Source organism: Myotis lucifugus, unplaced genomic scaffold (assembly GCF_000147115.1).
Source record: "Myotis lucifugus unplaced genomic scaffold, Myoluc2.0 scaffold_25, whole genome shotgun sequence".
NCBI lineage: Eukaryota > Metazoa > Chordata > Mammalia > Chiroptera > Vespertilionidae > Myotis > Myotis lucifugus.
The window spans coordinates 10,107,928-10,131,171 of NW_005871073.1; the positions used below are offsets into that span (position 1 = coordinate 10,107,928).

Below are 23,244 nucleotides of genomic sequence, written 5' to 3' on the forward strand. Positions count from 1 at the left end.
GGAGGTCATGGTTCAATTCCCAGTCAGGGTATATGCCCTGGCTGCAGGCTTGATTTCCCGTGTGGGGTGTGCAGGAGGCAGCTGATCAATGATTCTCTCTCATCATTGATGTTTCTGTCTCTCCCTCTCCCTTCCTCTCTTAAATCAATAAAAAATATTTTAAAAAAAGAACTGGTCTGAAAGGTTTAAATCAAATTTTTAGAACCATCAGATCAATGACTTGCAGATAAGCTTGGGGACCTAGAAACTGAGGAGAAACCTTCTTTTTCTATCTTTTTTTCCCAAGAGAGGGGTTTTCTGTGTTCTTGGTGAGTCCTGTGACCACTGCCATTTGTCATTTCCAAATACACATGACTTCTCTACTCCTGCACCATCTGAGACATGTGTGTGCATAGAAACAAAAGCTATATATTTCCACCACAAAATATATAGCTTTTCACACTTGGATCCCCTCCAGACACGATTCTGAATATGACACTCTGTTGCAGGGCACTAAAAATGGTGTTTTCCTCAAAATAAAACCTTTAAAGATCCCTTAGTAGCTATTTGGGGACTGAAATTCAATTTCAATTCCCCACCCTTTGGCCAGCTGTAGATTCGAAATGCTTACATAAAACAAAAAGGGTACGTACTTCATGGCAAATGTGATTTTTCCTCTGCGATAAAATGTGTGCTACAGTTACCACAAACTATATTTTTCCTTAGAAAATACAGAAAGCAGCCCTGCCCGGTGTGGCTCAGTTGGTTGGGTGTCTTCCTGTGCATTGAGGGGTCAATTGTTTGATTCCCGATCAGGGCACATACCCAGGTTATGGGTTTGATTCCCAGATGAGGCACGTGCAAGAGGCAACCGACTGATGTTTCTCTCTCTCTCCCTCCTTTCCTCTCCCATGAAAATCAATAAAAACATATTTTTTTAAAGAAAATACACAAAGCAATAATGCACCTCAACAAGGGAGAAGAGATTCTTTCTTAAATTTTATTTCATAGATAGCTTTGATATAAGCTTCAGATAGACCTACGTACTACTCAGAGTTTGTGAAATCTGTACCTTCAAATCATAACACTATTTTAGGCCATTATATCTAAAAGCATGACAAATCCTCTTATTCAAATCCTTTTATTACAAGTAGTTCTTGCACATAAATGTTACATCACAATAGCAAAAAAAAAAATGTAAACTTCTTTTGCAAACTACATAAATACTATATATCTGCCTTGAAGTTACTGTTACTTTAAAATCAGAATATACTCTAAATGCTTTACACAGAAAACTCTGGTCAGTAGCTTATGTGTATGAAACAGTTTCTTTTTCTTACTGACTTGCCTTTCATGTTGCCTACTTAGTGAGGTCTTTGAAGAAGAAACATTTTAAATAGGACCCACGTCAAAATTCAGCCCACAAGTAAGACAAGAACCAGATGCATGTCCATAACCGTGGGCAAAATATGAGATGTGAACATTATTCCACATGCCATCTCTGACAAGCCACCAGTGGTATGGAGGTAGCTGAAAATGAGGACTTGAGTCAAGCTATTTGATCCCACATGGAAGGACTTCAGCCCGCTTGCCAACATACCTTTTGCCTGTTACAAATGACTCACCTCTTTCTCTTTTCTTTGAGAACACAACAGGTCATTTCTTCAGCTATAACCCTAGACTGGGAAGTCTAGGTGGCCAGTGAGCTTATGTCTCATCATCACTGTTCTTGATGTCTTTAAATACAAATTTGAAATGTATGAATATACAGATGCATTTACACACTCATGCATAATTAAAGGACCACAACGGGACTTTTTTTTTTTTTTTTTTTTTTTTTTGCTTTAAGAGAAGTTTTTAATGTTGACGATTTTTTGTTATTAACTTTACAATAAATCCTTTTCCTCGGAATGTTCTTTAAGTTAAAAATCAAGTTTTATCTGAAGCCCTTACCGTTTTGCTATTCTAAGATTCCTACTGAATACCTAGCTACTGGCCATGGTTTCTTTGAACAAAAAGAATATCATTGCTGAAGCATTTTTTAAAATTGTAAATGCATGCACAAAGAACTACCTAGGCCTTCCAAGCAGCTACATAAACTGGCTCAAGTAACAGTATTATTTATTGTGGCCTAAGCCCTTCCCCAACATCTTCAAACACAACGAGACTGGCTACAAGGTGGTGGCGGAGCCCAGAATGCGAGTCCAGGCCAGCGGGGCTCCGAGCGGCTCACAGGACGGCAAGCAGGAATCCACTGTGCGATCCCCCCTCTTCCTGTGCATTTTCTCTAAATGCACGGTGTCCTCCCTTTACTGCCCAGGCTTTTAAACTACATAAAACAATTCCTTAAAAAAAAATCTAGCAATGATTAATTGAGACCTCAAATAACACTGTACAGGGGCTTTGTTAGAGACAGGCAACCACTCTCAACAGCTCTCCTCCCAGTGCAGGCTGGGTGGGCGGAGGGCACCGGGTTTAGGAGCTGCTCTTGTTGCAGACGGTGCTCTGGCTGATACCATCTTCCATGTACTGGCTGCCCGTGTCGCTCCTGCTGAGGACGGTGGAGGTGATGCGGGAGGGCCGCCTCTCCGGGTTCTTCTCCTGAGAGAAGCAGCAGATCATCTTCTTCATGGTGCTGTACATGTCCTCGTCCTTGTAGGAGTAGATGACAGGGTTCATGAGGGAGTTGAGCAAGGCCAGCAGCAGGAACCACCTTTTCACGTGCTGCAGGTCGCACTCCTTGCAGTTCAGGCCGTCCAGCAGCAGCACCACCAGGCCTGGGGTCCAGCACACCACGAAGGCCCCTGGAGGGAGAGAGAAGCAAGCAACAGGCGCTCAGACCTCGGGCTGCTTCTGTAGGGTCTTCCGGCCCAGCCTCCTGTCAGTGGCACCAAGAGACCTTAGGAATTTGTTTTGACAACTGCCAAGCAAATGCCCACCTTTCACCTGAGCGTGTGAGACTGGGCTTGTGAGAGGCAAACAGCGGAGGACCCTCTGACTATTACACGTTCTATTGCACCTTCTTACCTGCTTAGTCGGGTCTGGTCATTAGGGCTTACACCTGCCTCCTGCTTACTCAGCGCTACACACACCTTACCTGTTAGTTCTTAGGCAGCGGTTCTCAACCTGGGGGTCGAATGAGCCTTTCACAGGGGTCGCCTAAGACCATCCTGCATATCAGATATTTACATTATGATTCATAACAGTAGCAACATTACAGTTATGAAGTAGCAACGAAAATAATTTTATGGTTGGGTCACAGCAGGAGGAACTGTATTTAAAGGGCCAGAAGGTTGAGAACCACTGTAGAGAGCCTCACGAGGAGGCCGCTGCAGTCATTATCCACGTTGTGCCAATGAGAAAATGGAGGCCCGGATCCAGGGGCATCCGCAGGGAGGCCTCAGACACTTGCCCAAACACTCTGCTGTTCTCTAAACCAGAATACCTAAATTTTTTCCTGAAAAATAAGACACTGCATCTATGGCAGTCTCCTAAAAATTTTATTCTTTAAGAATCCATGTTGGTGCTTAGTAAGCACTAACATACTCATAGGCCATCTGCTTAAAATCTGTTTTAGACTAAGATTTTTTTTTGAGTCAGAAATAAATCTCTTTCATGATGAAACAGAGATGTGCTTTTTAGCACATTTATTTATTTAGCACAATTTTAGCACCAATTGCACATGAAAGGCAGTCTCTCTGAGTCTCTAGCCATCTGATTATACTCAGCTTACCTCTAAACATTCTCACATGCTTTTCCTAAAATATGAGACATAGGTCCAATATTACCGTGCCTTGTTATCATGACCTCGGACCACAGTACTCATACAGTACTTCCTATGAGCCAGGAGCTGGTAGAAGTGCTTTCCTTTAGTAACTCATAGAACCACACTATGAGGTAGGCACCATTAGCATCCCCAGGAAGCTGAGGCACAAGAGAAGTGACTTGCTCATCATCAAATAGCTTATAAGGGACATCTAATTTTGAACCCAGGCAGTCTTTCACCATAGGCTGTGCTCCTAGCCACGATGTGACCTGTCTCTATACTAAATGCCCTTGCTTATCTATTCCATAAATATTCACTGTGAGGCTCCAATCAGCTAAACTGGTTTGTATTTCTCATAACAGTATCACTTTTGTTCTGTCTGCTCTTCCCAAGAAAGGGTTACTATGTTGTAGAGGGAAGAACTAGTAAGTAAGAGCCAGGCATCAAAAGCTGTAGCTACTAACTTTGATGTCAAGAGTCCTTGCCGTGTAAGGTGCATATTTTCAAAGAAATTCCTTTAGGAGTGTTTAAGGTTGTTGTGTTAATGAGTAAAATATTAACTTTACTCTTTGTTAAATACATAAGTCTTCCAAACCAATGGGAAGGGAAGAATGGAACTAAAGAAAAGGAAAAGAGACCTCAAATAAAATAAAAAATAAAAAGGAAGGGTGGGGAGCAAAACATAGAAAAGTGGGACAAATAAAGAACAAAATAAGATGCAGGAAATGAGCCCAAATATACCGAACACCAAACTCAGATTTAATTGTGGTGCAGTTTTTTTGTTAATATATATTTTTGATTTCAGAGAAGAAGAGAGAGGGAGAGATAGAAACATCAATGAGAGAGAATCACTGATCAGCTGCCTCCCGCACGCCCCCTACTGGGGATCGAGCCCACAACCCCGGCATGTGCCCTTAACCAGAATCGATCCCAGGACCTTTCAGTCTTCAGGCCGACACTCTATCCACTGAGCCAAACCAGCCAGGGCAATTGTGGTATAGTTTTTAAAAGCAGGTAAATCTGGCCCTGGCGGTTTGGCTCAGTGGTCAGAGTGTCGGCCCACAGACTGAAGGGTCTTGGGTTCAATTAGGGTCAAGGGCAGGTACCTCAGTTGCAGGCTTGATCCCCAGCCTGGTAGGGGTGTGTGCAGGAGGCAACCAATTGCTGTGTCTCTCTCATCAATGTTACTCTCTATCTCTTCCCCTCCCTTCTACTCTCTCTAAAAATCAATGGAAAAAAAATATCCTCAGGTGAGGATTAGCCAGAAAAAAACATTTTTCTTAAAGCAGGTGAATCTAAACAATATGATGTCTAACAGTGCATCCATATGTGGTAAAACCATGAGGAAAAAGCAAGATGATTAACACAGAATTTACAATCTGGTTACTTCTGCAGGAGACAGAGGGCCACTGTGGTGGGGAACATTTGTTCTAGAGATAATGGTAATGTTCTATGAAGTTGGGTGGCAAGTACACAGGTATTTAAACAATTTTTTATTTAAACTGTAGCTGTATCTTCTATAATTTTGTTTGATATATTTCACACACACGTATACATATAAGAAAAGATAAAAGTAAACTCACAATATGTTTTCCTAAAAACTGTTTTTCTAAATGGGATTAAAAAAATCATAAAAGCTTTTTTCCCCTTCAGCATGAAACTCTAGTTGGGATTAGTCAGAGAACTGAAACGCTCTAAATAAATTTTCAGATCCATGCTCCGTTTGTTATATGTGGTAATTCATACAAATTTTCCCTTTGTGTCGAATTACGTAATTCATTCAATCAACACCAGACAAACTTTTCAATGAGCAATGATTCTATGCCAGGCACTGTTACAAGCATTTTATATAAATTAACCATTCAATCTTCATAGCAACCCTTGGAAATAGGTACTAATGCTATCCTCATTTTAAACCCGAGGAAACGGAAGCACAGAGAAGGGAGGTAATATGCTCAAAGCCACACAGCTGATCAGAGGAGGAGCCAGGATCTGAACCCAAGCACCTGGCACCAGAGCCTGTGCTCCAGTCCACAGGCTGGGCTGCCCAGCAGGGGGCCATAGGATCTTATTACTGAGGTGAGTGATGGAAGAGGCGGGAGGGGAAGCCACTTCTGGCCTTTAAAGTCCCCTTCATAGTGTGACATATCTGACTGTGAGGCTGCATATTTCACAATTAAGTCATCCTCTGGTTTGCTAACAGAAAGATTTTCTGGTTATGGGAGGAAGGAGGGAGGGAGGGAGGGGAGGAGGGGAAGGGAAGAGAAGAAGAGGAAGGAAGGAAAAAGAATTCCAACAAAAATATAAACTGGCCATGGGAGTAAGAAGAGAAACACAAATCTGACCTTCCCTTCATGCTGTTTCCAAGAGTAACAAGAGGCAAGTCTTCTTTGACAGAACAGCCCCAACACACTAACTGCTAAGCTAGAGAGAGGGCGCTTCAGCGGTGCTGTCTGAGATGATGATTACACTGGGGCAGTGACCCTGGGAAGCACCACTTCGCTCCATGACTCCTCCACCCGGCACATCTCAGAGCAGGTGCACCGCTTATCTAACAGCTCGTTCTTCTGTGTTTTTACTGTATATCAGCAGCTAGATATGAAGCCGCCCAAAGAATTTCAAAGGAGAACATGTCAGGAATGGTTTGGCCTTGGAAACTATAATCTTGGAGGATTCTTGGAGAATGTGTGAGATGTCAGAAATATACAAATGGGCCATTTCTTTCTTTCCTTTTTATTTATTGACTAGAGGCCCAGTGCACAAAATTCGTGCGGGGGGGGGGTCCCTCAGCCCGGCCTGTACCCTCTTGCAATCTGGGACCCCTCAAGGGATGTCCGACTGCCAGTTTAGGCCCAATCCTGTGGGACCACTGGCTCCTAACCGCTCGCCTGCCTGCCTGCCTGAATGCCCCTAACCACTCTGCCTGCCTGCCTGCCTAATCACCCCTAACTGCCTTCCTGATGCCCCTAACTGCTCGCCTGCCTGCCTGATCACCCCTAACCACCTCTGCCTCAGCCCCCACACCTGGGACCCAGGCTTCCCTCCTCCAGGTGGCCACAGGCACCTGGGACCCAGGTTTCCCTCCCTCTGGCTGGCCGCAGGCACCTGGGACCGCGACTGTGGGTAGCTTCCATGCCTCTGGGGTGGCTTCCCCTGAGCCAGGCCCCGGCTTTATCTGGAAGGATGTCAGACGTCCAGAAGATGTCCAGTCAATCTGGTCTAATTAGCATATTACCCTTTTATTAGTATAGATTTTTTTAAAATATGTTTTTATTGATTTTAGAGAGGAAGGGAGAGGGTGAGAGAGATAGAAACATCAATGATGAGAGGGAACCGTTGATCGGCTGCCTCCTGCACGCCTCCTATGGGGGATCGAGCCTGCAACCCGGGCATGTGCCCCCAGCTGGAATCGAACCCGGGACCCTTCAGCCCTTTAGTCCACAGGCCGACGCTCTATCCACTGAGCCAAACAAGCCAGGGCTATTAGTATAGATTTTGAGAGAGAGAGGAAGAGAGAGAGAGAGAGAGAGAGAGAGAGAGAGAGAGAAAGAGAGACTTATTGCTCCACTTTTTTATGCGTTCATGGTTGCTTCTTGTATGTGCCCTGACTGGAAAATGAACTCACAACCTTGGTGTGTCAGGATGATGCTCTAACCAACTGAGCCACCTGGCCAGGGCTATTTCTTAAAAGATCAGCAGATGATGGGTCCTGGGAAATATATTTCAATCAGTACCCCCTCAATTTCCAATAAATTTTGGAAGAAAATACTAATATATATTCTTTTAATAGACACAATGCTCAGACCATGACAACTGGGAACAGTTTTCAAAGACAGCATGCCAGGCTCAAACCACATGTTTAAAAAAAATTGGGCATCCTATCTAATAAAGAGGGAATATGCTAATTGACTGTCCCACCCTCAAAGATGGAGGCGCCCACAGCCAATAAGGAGGGAATATGCTAATTGACTGTCCCACCCTCAAAGATGGAGGTGCCCACAGCCAATAAGGAGGGAATATGCTAATTGACTGTCCCACCCTCAAAGATGGGGGCACCCACAGCCAATAAGGAGGGAATATGCTAATTGACTGCCACAGCCTCGCACAAGATGGCCGCCCCCATGTGGTCAAAAGATGGCCGCCACAAGATGACCAGCAGGGGAGGGCAGTTAGGGGTGACCAGGCCAGCAGGGGAGGGCAGTTAGGGGCGACTGGGCCGGCAGGGGAGGGCAGTTGGGGGTGATCAGGCCAGCAGGGGAGTAGTTAGGGGGTAATCAGGCTGGCAGGCAGGTGAGCAGTTGGGAGCCAGCAGTCCTGGATTATGAGAGGGATCCCTGTGGGATCGGGCCTAAACTGGCAGTCGGACATCCCCTGAGGGGTCCCAGATTGGAGAGGGTGCAGCCTGGGCTGAGGGACAAACCACCCCCCCAATCCCTCTGTGCACAAATTTCATGCACTGGGCCTCTAGTTAACAAACAGGAGTGGAAATCAGGTATGTTTCTCTTGGAGAAGAAAAGGCTAAGGAAAGACGGGATGTATTGTTAACTGTCTCCAAAAACTAAAGGGCCATCACACAGAAAGTGGAAGTGCAGACTTGTCCTTGTCCAGAAGGTCACCTGAGAGAAATGGAACAGTACAAAGAGGCAGAATTTGGATGTAAAACCTCTTTTAAGTAAATGAAGCTGTTTAGGAGGGAACTGGCGGCTCAGAGGCCAGACAGCCTCCCTGAGCAGGGTGCTTCCTTGCCTGGATTATCCTGAGATGTTCAAAGGGAAGCGATTTTTCCTAAATGAGAGGAAGGAAGCGGCTTCTGAACTCTTTTCCAGGTAGAAAATAGCTAAATTCTGTAAAACTATGAGTTTCCACTTCCCATAACATTCAAACATACGTGACTTGTTTCCCAAACATATTATAAGACTGTATGGCTAACCACTGCTTAAGGTGAATTCTCTGAGCTGGCACTTCTCAAACCTGGCTGGACATCAAAACTACGAGGGGAGCTTTTTAATCATGCAGGTTCCCTGGTCCCACCTCAGACCCAAAAGTCGTAAGTGCTGGGTGGTGCACAGAAATTTGTAGGACTCAAAAGTTCCCTGGGTGATTATGATGCATAAGCCAGTTTTATAAACCACTTCTCTATGCTGACCCAAAATTAATTTATTCAAACTAATCCTATCAGCAAAATATAGACTCTATAAACTCAGCAAAAAGTCATGGGAAAGAGAAAGGAGGCAGAATTCTTTAAAATAAAATAATAATAATAATAAAAACAAGCATCTCTCGAGATCAATACCTTCAGCTTCCATCTGGACAAATGTTTGAGCACATCATACACATAAATAAATGCACAAACACTAGCGGTGAAACCAGTCTATGGACAAGGCATACACAGCCCTCCTCTGGCCTTTGCTGGTTTGCTGGTTCACCCTACCAGGATGCCTTCCCACCTCCTAATCTAAGATCTACTTTTCTTTCTAAGCTTAGCTCACATGCTGCCTCCTCCACCGGACCTCGCCCATCTGCCCAGCCCACAGTAACCATCACCTCCTTTCAACTCCTGTGCCACTTTCTACCTACAACATCCCCGTGGCACTGGGCATGCTATCAGCCTGATTCCCTCCAACACTCTCCGAGAGCTCTGGGCCGGTGTGCGTAGGGCATCCCACGTACTGTCTTTTAAAACCCCCAGTCCAATGAGATGGTTACTCTTGTTATTATTCCCGTCTTCCATGTGACGGATTGGGAGGTTAGGGTGGCTTAAGAGTTTGTCTTGGTCCAGAAGCCAACAAACAGAAGAGTCATAATTTGAACCCAGGCCTGACTCCCCCAGTCAACCTCTTGAACATTGGCTATGCTGGAGGTAGTTTAAAAATACATATGTCCTGTCCCTCATAGGCTAAGCTCCCTAAGCATGTAGGCTGTGCCTCATACCTGGCTGTATCTTTAGAACTAAGCCTGGAGCCCCACACTTGGAACAGTGAACGTAACTGAGGTTTATTAGGTGCTCACACGGGGCCAGGTACTTCAGTAGCTGTAGCACCTGCTAATGCAAAGAGGGTAAGTCCTACCCAGGCACCGACAGGCACAGAACCTAGATGTGATGACTCTGACTACTGTCAAGGAAGGTCTCCAGGGAACTGACACTCAGTTGAGCTGAGTGCTGAATGTCAATGAGGACTGTGCAGAAGTGAGAAACGGCATGATGCATTCGGGGAATTCTAGTTCAGGATGGTTTTAATCCAGGCAGGTAACTGAGGAAGTAAAATGACGTCTAAGAGATGAACCTAGGCTAGATTTGGAAGGACCAAGTGGGCAATAGTCAGGAGTATAGATTTGTTGTATAGATCTGACCCCGTAAGCCTTTTTTTAAAACAGGAGTTTATCAAGAGAATTAAGCTTGAATGCCCTCAGGTACCCATTGTATGTAATGGGTTAACCTCTCTCCCAAGCATCTAGAAGGGTCTGGTATGAGTCAGATACCATATTTGGGAGGATTAAGAAAATATTTCTAAGGTCCATGGTTCATAAAGGAATCCCACTGAAAAAGGCTAGATCAGAGATTTCTCAGGCTCAGTTGCAACTCACTAGTGGGTTGTGAAATCAAATTTGCAATTTTTGCAAAATTGCAACCAGCAATTTTTTAAAAAACAAAATAGAACAGAACAGAAAACATCACAGTACAAGTATAGTAAAGGCACGTTTCATGAAACTTGTTTCAGTTACACACAAAAATATGTGTGTGTATTAAGCCATGATACAGAATATACATTATTTCTTATTGTGAGTACCAAGTTAAAAAAAAAAGAGTTGGAAATCCACTTCTATAGATAAGTGGTTTTTCGAATCATTCTTTAAACAAGTAGAGGAATACTTCCCAAAGGAAATCTATTGTTAAAATTTAAAATCAGAGCTTCTCTGACTAAAGAAAAAAAGGGGAGGGGGAGTTTGACTAAAGCTCTTTGTAGCAAAATTCAGTCTCATCTTCATACTATACTAGAGACCCGGTGCATGAAATTCATGCACGGGGGAAGGGGGGCGGGGATGTGTGTGTGTCCCTCAGCCCAGCCTGCACCCTCTCCAAACTGGGACCTCTAAAGGGATATCCGTCTGCCCATTTAGGCCCGATCCTGGTGGGACCTGGTGGGATCGGGCCTAAATGGGCAGTAGGACATCCCTCTCACAATCCAGGCCTGGTTGCCCCTAACTGCCCTCCCCTGCAGACCTGACCACCCCCAACTGCCCTCCCTTTCAAGCCTGGTCCCTCCCAACTGCCCTCCCCTGCTGGCCTGATCGCCCACAACTGCCCTCCCCTGCCGGCCATCTTGTGTCCACATGGGGGTGGCCATCTTGTGTGTTGGAGTGATGGTCAATTTGCATATTACTCTTTTATTAGATAGGATACCCCACCCTTACCCCCATACTCACACACACCTCTAAGGAACCCTTGGGAACCCCATGGAGCATAATTTGAAAATTGCTGCTATAGAATAGCAGTTCTTTGAAGATTGTTGATCAGGGGCATAGTGAAGTCTGATATCTCAGAGTGAAGCATTGTCTGAGGGCTCAGATGGACTGGAGGTAGGTGAAGCTCACAGCCTGTTCCCACCTGCATCAGAATCACCTAGGTGCCTGCTCAAAATTCAGATTTCTGGGCCCCACCCAGACCTACCAAATGAGGAACTGATGAAGGTATGACCTGGGCATCTCCAGTGTGTGTGTGTGTGTGTGTGTGTGTGTGTGTGTGTAATTGATTTCAGAGAGGAAGGGAGAGGGAGAGAGATAGAAACATCAATGATGAGAATCATTGATTGGCTGTCTCCCACACTGGAGATGGAGCCTGAAACCCGGGCATATGCCCTGACCAGGAATCGAACCGCAATCTCCTGGTTCATTGGTAGATGCTCTTCCACCGAGCCATGCTCGCCGGGCACATCTCCATTTTTAATCAGCTCCTCGGGAAATGCTTTAGTGTCGTTAAAGTGTAAGAACCACTGGCCTAGGCAGGGAGATCCATCCAAAGACTGGTTAAAACTCAGGAGAAATGACAAGGTTTGCAAAAGTAGTGTGGTGGAGGAGAGATGTGGATGGGTTAGAGTCAGTAAGGAGGAAAAACGTTAACCCTTGATGAGGAACTGGGTCTAGGAAGTGAGGGAGAGGAAAAGTCCAGGGTGACTGGGTAGCATGTGGTTCTGACACCAAGTGGGAGAGAGAGAAGGGGCAGGTTTGGAAGGAGAAAGTGGTTCGGTTTTAGGCACTGGGCACTCAGAGGGTCTGTGGCTCCTCCCGGCAGAGACACGGAGAAGACAGCCAGATGTGTGTGAGAACTCTGAGAGCTCCAAAGGGAAATGCTGACTTGGGAGTCATCCGCAGGGGGCAGGCACTGAAGCCATATGTTCTTCCATTAATAAATATTTACTAAGCAACCACCTACCATGTGCCAGCTACTCAGGGTGACTGTCTTCATGATGATTGCATTTGGGTAACAATTCTCATTTCCTTCTATTGCCGAGTGACGGGTCAGTTATATTGATCAGAAGCAACTACTTTTCATTTTAATGATGTTCTATGTTCTTCCAGTGCCTGTTTAAGAGACTCACCAGTCATCCAAATAGACTACATATGAGCTTTCCTCTAGTAATTAAATAAACTAGCTTCAGTGCTATATTCAAAAACCAATAAGTTCAATGTTAATTTTTAAAGTATAGTGAATCTTCTACTGGACTATCCAATTAAGTACTGAAATGGTATTTTATGACTGCAATTTAAGGCAGTCAGAAACATCAATTTAAGGAATGTTTAACACTGTGGAAGATACAATTACAAATGAAAATATTGGCGACAAGTGAAATAAAAGATTTTTCAAAGTCCCCAGACAATATTATGTTTAAATAATCGATAACTGCCACCCCTCTTATTTGGAAGTTTTCAAAATATCTCAGACAATACTCTGGTTAATACCTCATCCACATTATAGGACATAAGAAAGAAGACTACCTTCTCTGGGAGAGAGGCCCCTCACTGGAATGTACTTGAGATAGCTCAGCATTCTTGGGATTTTAGTGACAGTATACGAAGAAGAATGAGGCCTCAAGTTGCATGAAGCCTGTTCTCCCAGACTCATACTTTTCTAGTCCAGCTAGCTGGCCATTTTTTCATCTGTTTAAAAATTCACACATGCAATTAAAACGAAACCTTGACATGCGAGTGGCCCACAAATAAAGCACCCGTAACAAAAGCAATCACTCACACTGAATAGTTTCGCTTTGGCACATGGACCACTCATTTCATCAAAGAGGAGGATATATTTTAAACGTGTTCCCTCTGTTATTCTTTGTGTTTAGTCCAGGAAAATGTGGCCGGGCACATGCAATGATGCCAACCTAGTCAGCCACAGCACTGTCTGATTTACTGAAATAGAAAATGACAACTCGCCATAAAAATCAGGTTGGGAACCTCTTCTCAGGGAAGCTCTCTCTTTTTTTTAATTTATTTTATTGATTTTTACAGAGAGGAAGGGAGAGGGATAGAGAGCTAGAAACATTGATGAGAGAGAAACATCTATCAGCTGCCTCTTGCACACCTCCTACTGGGGATGTGCAACCAAAGTACATGCCCTTGACTGGAATCGAACCTGGGACCCTTCAGTCCGCAGACCGACGCTCTATCCACTGAGCCAAACCGGTCAGGGCGGGAAGCTCTCTTCTTATTTGAAAAGAACTTTAAAGCTAAAATTGAAAAGTAAATGGCTCTTGGTCAGAAGCATTACAACGTGTAAGTTACACACTAATAGAATATTCAAATGAAATGCTCTTTCCACACTAAGAATTTATTCGATAATTTAAAAATAACACTTGCACATGTGGTTTGCATGCAGATGCATACTCACTTACCCACAGTGTTTTAGAAGTTCAATAACTCAGAAAATAGATTGTCACATATGTGAAAGGAATGAAAATATATACCTTTGGTAAGCCTGATTTATTTTTATTGCAGAAAACAAGAAAACACCAAGACACTTCAAATAGATGATGAGCAGTTAGGCATTCCACAAATGATTCATTTAACACTATTGTTACCACGGCTGGGTCTTTTGACTCTGACAGCTGGTTTTAGACACTTGTTTTAAATTTATGGCCAGCTTTGGAAAATTGATAATCTTGGTGCCAAGTGGTTATGAAATAAAATTTAAAGCAGAGCATACCAGCTAGGACCACAGCCTAGACCTAATTCTAGTGTTTAACTCGGGGCAACAGCTGGAAGTCATAAAGTGCATAAGAAAACACCATCTCCTCCTCCAGATTCCTCTTTAAGCATCGCAGGCCCAGACCAACAAGACCTCAGCACCTCCCTGTTATGTCCAGGGCTCCCTGGCATCTAAGAAAAGGTGTGAGGACAGCCATGTATTGGTATATTGGCTGCTATACTCTCACGACTGACAGATCCCGATTAGCCTGCCCAAGGATCTGAAATCCTTCTGGCCGGAGTCACTGCTTTGAATTAGAAGGCCTATGCTGCCCCTTACCTAAAAATATTAACATGTTACGCTGTAAGCATGTACTATTCTATCACATGAACTGCCATTACCACCGAGAATCTTGGGGCAATGCAAAGGGGTACTTTTGGGGAGGGTTAAAATTTTTGAAAGCGTTACAGCATAAGACACAGCATGCTAACCTGACTAGGAGACAAGATTCTGGACACCCAGATGCCACAAAACACCAGTCGAAGCTCAGAAGGAAACAGAAAGTAGTAGGAGCTGGGGGAGGTGAGTTAGAGATAGTGGGGCCTGGAAAAGAGACAGCATGGTGTAACTAAGGAACTACAGCGTCCTGACATACGGTTACCACTTTCCATCCTCTGCCAAGGCTGCCATCATGAATCCACCACACTACTTGCTTCTGAACCCCGACGTGCCTGGATCCTTCGCAGCACAGTGCTCCGAGCGGCCTTTCGCCGTCAGCTGGAATTTGCCCCTGAAATGAACCCCACTTCCATCCCTGTATAGTAAGAAGAGCATGGGCTTGAGAGGGAGCAGACCCTGAGTTGAAATTCTGGTTTTCGCCCACGGGAAAATCAATTCCCCTTCCTGGGCCTCCCACCATTTTCTTAGCTATGGAATGAGCATGTGGATACTGACCCAACTGGATTTTTCTGAGAATTTAATGAGACAATGTGTGGAGAGTGCCCTCGCAGAAAATGTTCGTTCCGACTGCCCAGATAGGGTGGCTACTTCCCCTGCTGCACTTCCTGAGGTAACTTACAAACACATCTGGTAGGGGCTCCAGCAGCTCTGTGCCACACCTGCATGCACTCACACACACAGTTTACTGCACTGTACCCGATTTCTGTGTGCATGTGGCTGCTCTGTTAGACTGACAGCCTCAGGAGAAATCCCTTTTATATCTCATTTAACTTGGGATACCCAGGGCTTAGTCAAGCACCATATACATAGACAGTATTTAATAAAAAAAGCTTGTTAAATGAAAAAGTGAGAGACCCTGAGTCAAACCCAGACCACTGGACTAGAGTATGCTTTTTCAAAGTCCATTCTATTGCTCTGCTTCCAGTTTCCTCATCCATGTATTAATGAGGTTGGACTGAATGACCTGCAAAGGCTCCTTTTGATGGTTCTGGGTATCACCCATAGATAGCTTCATGGCCAATGTATAGTCCAAGCAATGGAGCAGCAAGGCAAAAATAGATGGTCTGTACAGTGCTGAGTGAGAGAGATAATTTTGTAGCAAATTTATGATGCATGTATGTCACATGATTCCAGCAGAAACTGGCACCTGGAGATGGGAATATCTCAGATATTCGATATTTATCCAACTAACATAACAGTGAGCAACTGTGATGTGTCAGGCACTGTGAATAACGAGACAAAGGAGACGGAGGAGTTGATGATTACCATGCAGGGTGCACACAAGAGACCCTAAGGCCATACCGCTTAATGGTCTCAACAACCGGTAGAATTATTGCCCTCTATGGGGTCACCATGGATTGAATTTTTAAAGGAACAGAGATGTTAAGAATAGCAGCTACTATTAAATTGTTTTCAATATAAACAATATTTTTGAAATAATATTGAAATAATTGAAAACAATAACAATATTGAAATCAATAATAATCATTAAAATATTATTAAAACAATTATAATATTGCTTATTAAACAGCTATTAAAACAATAATATTATATAAAAGAGGCTCATAATATTTTGCTGAGTTTACTAAAAAAGGTTACAAAATACTATAAATAGTAAGATTCCATTCTTATTAAAAAGAATAAATTAAGCATGCAGTTGTGAATGTACATATGGACACTTAGAAAAGATCTCGAAATATATATCCAAATATTCTGGCAGATATAGGCAGACTGACCCAACAGGTTTATCCTTCCTTATATCTTTTATCATTGTCTTAAATTTTTGCTTTGAGCATGTCTTTTTTTTTTTTAATAATAAGCTCTCATTAAAGCTATTTCTGTTTTTATTTTGGGAACAAATTTACTTGCATGCACTAAATTTCTACTGCAAAAAAAAAAGTGCCAAAAATTGATCCCACGTAGTTGAGAAACGAGGCAAAGACCAATCTCTTCAAGGCAATTTTACTCCCTTTTACCTTCAGGCAGTTTACTAGGTAAGAAAACACACAGCAAGAGTGTGAGAAAGTCATTAAATCATAAAGCCATGCCATAACCTTTGAAATTGAATCGATAAAAATCAATTGTGTAAAATCTGAGGTTTGTTACTGTAATACTCAATTATTTCCCATTAGTTGTACACTAATCACAAAAAGCACAAAGGTACAGGAAGGGAAATATACTGTGCTGTGCACTGAGCTGAAGGTCCCAAACGGTCACGCCCCCTCCCACCGAGCATAGCTACGGCTGGTTTCCATTTGCAAGCAGGGGCTAGCCAGATGGAAGCCACCACAGATTACTTATCAGTGGGCGATGCTGGCTAGATGCCCTCATTGATCTATTATCAAAGAATGAGAGTCCACATACTCCCCTTCCCAGATAATGAAACTTAAAAACCTTTTAAAATGAGCCTCCCCTCCCTTCCTTATGAAGGGGAGCCCACTGACTAGACCTCTGCTTTTCCTTGACACCTGCGTCACCACTGCGAGCACCTTACCCCCAGAGTGGGTAACAACACTTGACAGCTGCCCTTGCCTTGTGCCCTCATGGTGCAGGCCATCAGCCACCCACAGCCAGCAGTCCCTGCGCCTCCGACAAGCCCCTCTGCCCTTCTGTTTGCTGTTTATAAGGTTCTGTGGACTTAGAAGGTGCAGTAAGAATGGCAGCTGAACCAAGTCAATGGAGCCCTGAAGAATGACACGGGTGGGGGAGGGGAGAGCACATTAAAAGGCTTTGAGACAACTTTTTGTGCTCAGAGGACATTTTCCACGATGGAGGTAGGAGCCAGAGATTGTTTTAGAGATTAAATAAATGCAGGGACACTCAGAAAACATAATTCATATCTATATGGGCTAATTTTAAGGATTCACTCCTGCTTGGCCAGCACGCCTCCGTGGTTGAGTGTCAACTTATGAACCAGGAGGTCATGGTTTGATTCCCAGTCAGGGCACATGCCTGGGTTGCGGGCTCAATCCCCAGTAGGGGGCGTGCAGGAGGTAGTGGATCAATGATTCTCTCTCATTATTGATGTTTCTAACTCTCTCTCCATCTCCCTCTCTGAAATCAATTTAAAAAAATCTATCTATCTATATAAATATATATTTTTAAATAAATTTTTATTGATTTCAGAGAGGAAGAGAGAGGGAGATTGAGCCTGCAACCCGAGCATGTGCCCTGACCTGGAATCAAACCCGGGACCCTTCGGTCCGCAGGCCGACATTCTATCCACTGAGCCAAACCAGCTAGGGCATGAAACATGAAAACTAGCTAACTACCATTCATTATTTTTTTATTTTTTAAAAATATATTTTATTGATTTTTTACAGAGAGGAAGGGAGAGGGATAGAGAGTTAGAAACATCGATGAGAGAGAAACATCTATCAGCTGCCTCCTGCACACCCCCTACTGGGGATGTGCCCGCAACCAAGGTACATGCCCTTGACCGGAATCGAACCTGGGACCCTTCAGTCCGCAGGCTGATGCTCTAGCCACTGAGCCAAACCGGTTAGGTCTCATTATTTTTTTTAAAAGCAAGCAAACAAAATGGTTATTAAGCAAGTCATTTGTAGCTCAGTTCCAGTTTCATCTGAGATCTGAAAACTAGTACAAAGGCACAGGAAAACAGATTCACATCTTTTCTTACATTTCAAGTCCTCGCCGTGAAAGCAGGCTACGCAAGCTGTGGACACACACACACACACACACACACACACACACACACACGTGGAGATATTCTGCTGTGAGTACACCCTGCTACTTTTTAAACAGCCAGCTTCTTCTCCAATAACTCAGTTTGCATTGTTTATGCTCTCTGCTGCCAAGAGAGGGGAAAAGATCCAGTGACAAACATCTACAGTTTTAACTCAGCAGGAGTATGAATCAGAGCACTACTCAAACTCTGTAGAAATATCTTCCACTTATATTTCTGATCACATTAACTTTTCCCTAAGCTAGTTGGAGTTGGTATTTACCATAATTTGCTTTAAAGGAATGTAATGTGATTATTTTGTAATAAAGAAAGCAAGGCTGGTAAGAGCATACTGCTCAAATCCCAAGAATATGTCAGTATTTACTGATTTACTTATGAACCAGCAGTACAAGGAGAGTGCTGATTACCCAAGGATTACCCAGGACATGGAGGTAAACAAAATAGGCTCAAGCTCTTCCCTATTCCTGATTTCACCCATTCCTTCTAATAGCCCCAAAAGTGCTCTTGGGAGAGGACTTCCTTTGGGTCATAGAACATAGCACGAAGCCCAGCCACCCCCAAACATCACTCTGTTTGATTTCCTTGTATCACTCTCTGCACTAGTTTATTGGTGTACCAGTTGATCGATCGATTTACTAATTCACATCACCCCAATGGGAGCTTTGCCCATTTTATTTACCTACACACATCTTCCATGTACACAGAGCTTCCTAGATCCCTTCCGGAAGTTCTGATTCTAGGAATCTGGAATGGGGCACAAGCACTTGAATGTTATCAGTGAGGCTCATACACAATAAGAAGAAAAGTATTGGTAAAACATGACCTGGTTAATAATTTACTACAATGAACAAATTATGCAATCTGAAAAAAGAAAAATATCATGTTATTTGGAAACATATTCTTAGTTTGCTTTGAGCAAACTTTCAAAGTTTGATAGAATACGAGAAAATGGGTGGCTTAAATCTATAGTAAGGATTAGAACAGAAGGAGGTAAAGTAAGATTGGGAAACACAAAAAGAGCACGTGTGAAGGGTGATGGTGAAAGGAAAGGTGGACACGGAGAGCAGTAGAGGAGATGCCATTAAGGGCTCCCATAGGAACCTGAAAGTGAGAGAAAAAAGGTTAAGCTCTAAACCAAAGTCACCTTAAAGAGATCTTACTCGTCCCCAGGCCTGCAGTGCCTTTACTGAAATCTGACTGAAGCAATAACATCTTAGAAGAAAGAATGTCACGAGAGCCAGGATGTCTAGAAGGACCCTATGCAATTCCCAGGGAGAAAAGTGCTTGGTCAAGATCAGCCTGTTCTGATTCTGTTCAAAAGGCAGCCTCTGATTGTAAGTGACCTTGTCATGTATTCAGTATCCAAACCCTGTGGTAATTATATTTCCTTAGTCCAAATAAATATGTTGGCATCTGGTTCATTACACAGACGCACGCACGCACACACGCACACCATCCAGAGAAAAGGACAGGCAAACGGAGGAAGGAAGGAGGCAAATTAGTTCTGAGGCCCACAGTTTATTCATGTTCTTCCCTCTGCTGCCTTCACTGCCGATGTGTTACCTTCTCTGCGAAGCTTTCCCCAGCTGCTCCCCTCAGGTTGAGTCAACTGCTCCCCATTCCATGCTTCCAAGGCACTCTCTACACGCTTATTGTCAAATCAGACACCATCAGGGGATCATCCCTCTATTAGCAGCCAGTCTGAGAGCACCCGAAGGCAGAAATGCTGCCATATTCACCTTGGGTCCCCGCACCTGATCGGGTCTGTATGCTTAGCAGGTGCTCCATTTTCAAGGAAGTAGGAAAGCCGAAATGTCACAGGCAGGAATCGCAGAGGTAATACAACAGAAAATTAGATGCACTGCTTGCTGGATTTTCACTTAGAATGATCCATTGCAATGCACTGGTTTCAGACAGAACATTTCTCAAGCAACAGATCCTGATATATACATACATATATAAATATATATATATTTCAGAGAGGAAGGGAGAGGGAGAGAGAGATAGAAACATCAATGATAAGAGAGAATCATTGATCTGGTGGCTCCTGCACGCCCCCTACTGAGGATCAAGTCCGCAACCCAGGCATGTGCCCTTGACTGGAATCAAACCTGGTACCCTTCAGTCCGCAGGCCAACACTCTATCCACTGAGCCAAATCAGCTAGGGCCCTGATCACTTTTCTTTCTCCTTTTTTTAAAATATATTTTATTGATTTCTTACAGAGAGGAAGGGAGAGGGATAGAGAGTCAGAAACATCGATGAGAGAGAGACATTGATCAGCTGCCTCCTGCACACTCCCCACTGGGTATGTGCCCGCAACCAAGGTGCATGCCCTTGACCAGAATCGAACCCGGGACCCTTGAGTCCGCAGGCCGACGCTCTATCCACTGAGCCAAACCGGTCAGGGCGCTGATCACTTCTCTATGCCATCGAGGTAAGCGTAAGGATAAGTCACCACAGGAGACTCACCTTATGAATTTACTCAGTAGCTTATTCTGTTTCCAAACTTCACAAGTTGTTGGGTGGGATTCAAAACTTTGTCATGAGCACAACTGATACCTGGGGCTCTACGTCACCTAGAAAAGCCTGTTTGCCCACAGACAGTTGATTACTTTATAGGTAATTCTGGACTCACAGCAATTTAATTTACAGTTGATTTTTCATTGATTGATTCTTGGCCAGTTAAACCCTTTCTACCCTTGTTAATATTTGAAATAACTTCCAGCAGTCTCCTCCCAACTGTAAGCCTTTTCTTGCCTAAGGCCCTGCTACTTCCTGCAAAGGGCGTGAGAGGTCTGTCTCTGTTTCTTCTGGTTATTTCTTCAAGACTCTCAGCCCTTTCCCAGAACTCCATGTACCCCTTACACCTCTGTTTTTGAAAATAAACTAAATCTTAAAACATACAATTGCTTACTCTATTTACCCTGTGTAATTCATATACATATATACACACTTTCACATTTTAAATACATACACAAGCTTTATGTTATATACAAATCTTTTATTCAGAGTTGTTAAAATAGAGCAGTGATTCCCAAAGTGGGCGCTACCGACCCCTGGTGGGTGCTGCAGCGATCCAGGGGGGCAGTGATGGCCACAGGTGCATTTGTTTTAACTTTTTTTGTATTACCTTTTTATTCTGAGTTCAATAAATAGTTTCATAATTTCAAACTTCAATGTTTCTAATTTACACCTTTCTTTACTATATTTTACGAAAAAGGTAGAAACATTAATACATATATCTTTCTGTTTAATTGCTATTAAAATTTAAAAAAAATTAATTTCCAGGGGGCGCTGAGTAATATTTTTTCTGGAAAGGGGGCGGTAGGCCAAATAAGTTTGGGAACCACTGAAATAGAGTATTGGTAAAAATTTCCTTTAGAGAGAGAATGAGCATTCCAGGCCCTTGGGTGGGAACATAATTCCCTTTTAAGACATTGTTTTTACTGAAAATTCTATTGAACTTAGTTTCCCTCACTTTATCCCAGAAATGAGCAGGAAGTGTAAGCATGAGGACTGCCTGTGCAGACAGGACTGCACAGCCTACCCACCTCATCCTCCTGTGGGCAAGGGGGATCGTTTTCTTCCCATGGTCACCATTCATTTCTGTAACAAGTGTTGGGAAAACAGGGTGGTTTAAGGGAAAATTCCTACCCTCGACGTGTTTGCCCTCTAGTACACCAAAAAGAGCACACACATAAAAATAACTATCGTCAGGTAGTAAATGACATGCATCGAGTAGAATGAGCCAACGATAAAGTAATTCAGAGGAGAAATTTCTACAGGATGGGGTGAGAGAAGAATTGACGGAGAAGAAAGGGTTTGAGGGGGTCAGGAAAGAAATGCAGGAATTGAGTTATTGGGTAGGAAGAACACTTTCAATTTGTCCCCTGACCCACTAGCCAAACACATAATATGTAAATATACCAAACGCCTTAGGATCAGGCTCCACACCGCAGGGCTGTAATAACCGCGAGCTGGGACAACACCGTGTGTTTCACTACAGGAACTGTAAACTGTGCCTTCACAGGTACTTGGGAAGCCAAGGCTGCTGGTCTGATTAAGGATGGTTTATTATCATTTAGGGCAAAAGAGTTTGAGGCTTTCCTTACAGTCCATGTGTTTCCACATTTGGGTTCATCAAACACATTTAAACCACATTTATATATAGAAAAAGTTAATATGCAAAGTGTCCCCTCGGGAGTTTGACCAGGAGAATGGGAGTTCCATCACTTGCTATGACATGCACTGACCACCAGGGGGTGGCACAGAACACGGCAGGTGACCAGCGGTGGTGGCAGCAGGGAGGCGGGGAGCCTGATCAGCCCTGATCACCGGCCAGGCCTAGGGACCCTACCCGTTTACGAATTTCGTGCACCGGGCCTCTAATTATATCATAGTTTGAAAGAATCTGCTGTTTAAAATGTTACTTTTACTGTCCTAGTAATCAAATGAGATTAGTAAGTCAAAATGTGTAAACAACAACAAATAATTTATAAATTGTTCATCAGTGAAGAGGAAACATCTAAATCACACATGTCTAGATGCTGAGAAAGTTTAAGGGACCACGTCTCTGAACTAGAGACCATCCATTCACTTTAGCCCAGGGTATTAGACAAATCAGACACCCTACATTTAACAAGGGGAAAATAAACGGAGTCTAGGGTGCTGTCCCACTCACACCATGGAACAGATGAGATAACTGAGGCACAGGTGGGCTCCACAGGTTAAATAAAAAGTGCCCAAGGGTCTGGGATTTGAACCCAACAGGAGACCTGATACTCAAATAACAAAATGCTCACCTTCTTGTCCCTTCGCCTCCCACCCACAGGAGAAACATAAAACACTTCCTCTTTCAACACAACAACTTCTATTTTCCTGAAGCAAATGGGCTTATTTATTACTGTGTACAGTGACTAATTGGGCATGTTTACCCAATGATACACATATCCTGAAGGACTTACTAGTTAGGTCAACTTGGGCGATTCACTTAAACTTTCTAAGCCTTTCTTCCCCATCCGTCAAGGACAGTAAATCCCCATCCCGGGGCTAGTGAGGTCCTTCAGGGCAGCATTTAGCATTAAGGCCGTCTTCATGATCCTGACCTCTTACTGCTCCAGGAAAGGCCTCTGCGATTTGGAAATCCTAC

At 43.6% G+C, this 23,244-nt stretch overlaps 1 protein-coding gene across 2 annotated transcripts in view; it reads right to left on the reverse strand.

Annotated features, from left to right (window-relative positions):
• Positions 1–1,106: 1,106 nt before the first annotated feature.
• Positions 1,107–23,244, reverse strand: part of LPAR3 (lysophosphatidic acid receptor 3) — an 81,441-nt gene continuing 59,303 nt past the window's right edge. For both annotated transcript variants that reach the window (XM_006086149.3, XM_023751797.1), the window contains exon 3: positions 1,107–2,783. In XM_006086149.3, coding sequence (XP_006086211.1) covers positions 2,455–2,783 — 329 coding nt within the window. In that variant the 3' untranslated portion in view covers positions 1,107–2,454. The remainder of the gene's footprint in view (positions 2,784–23,244) is intronic.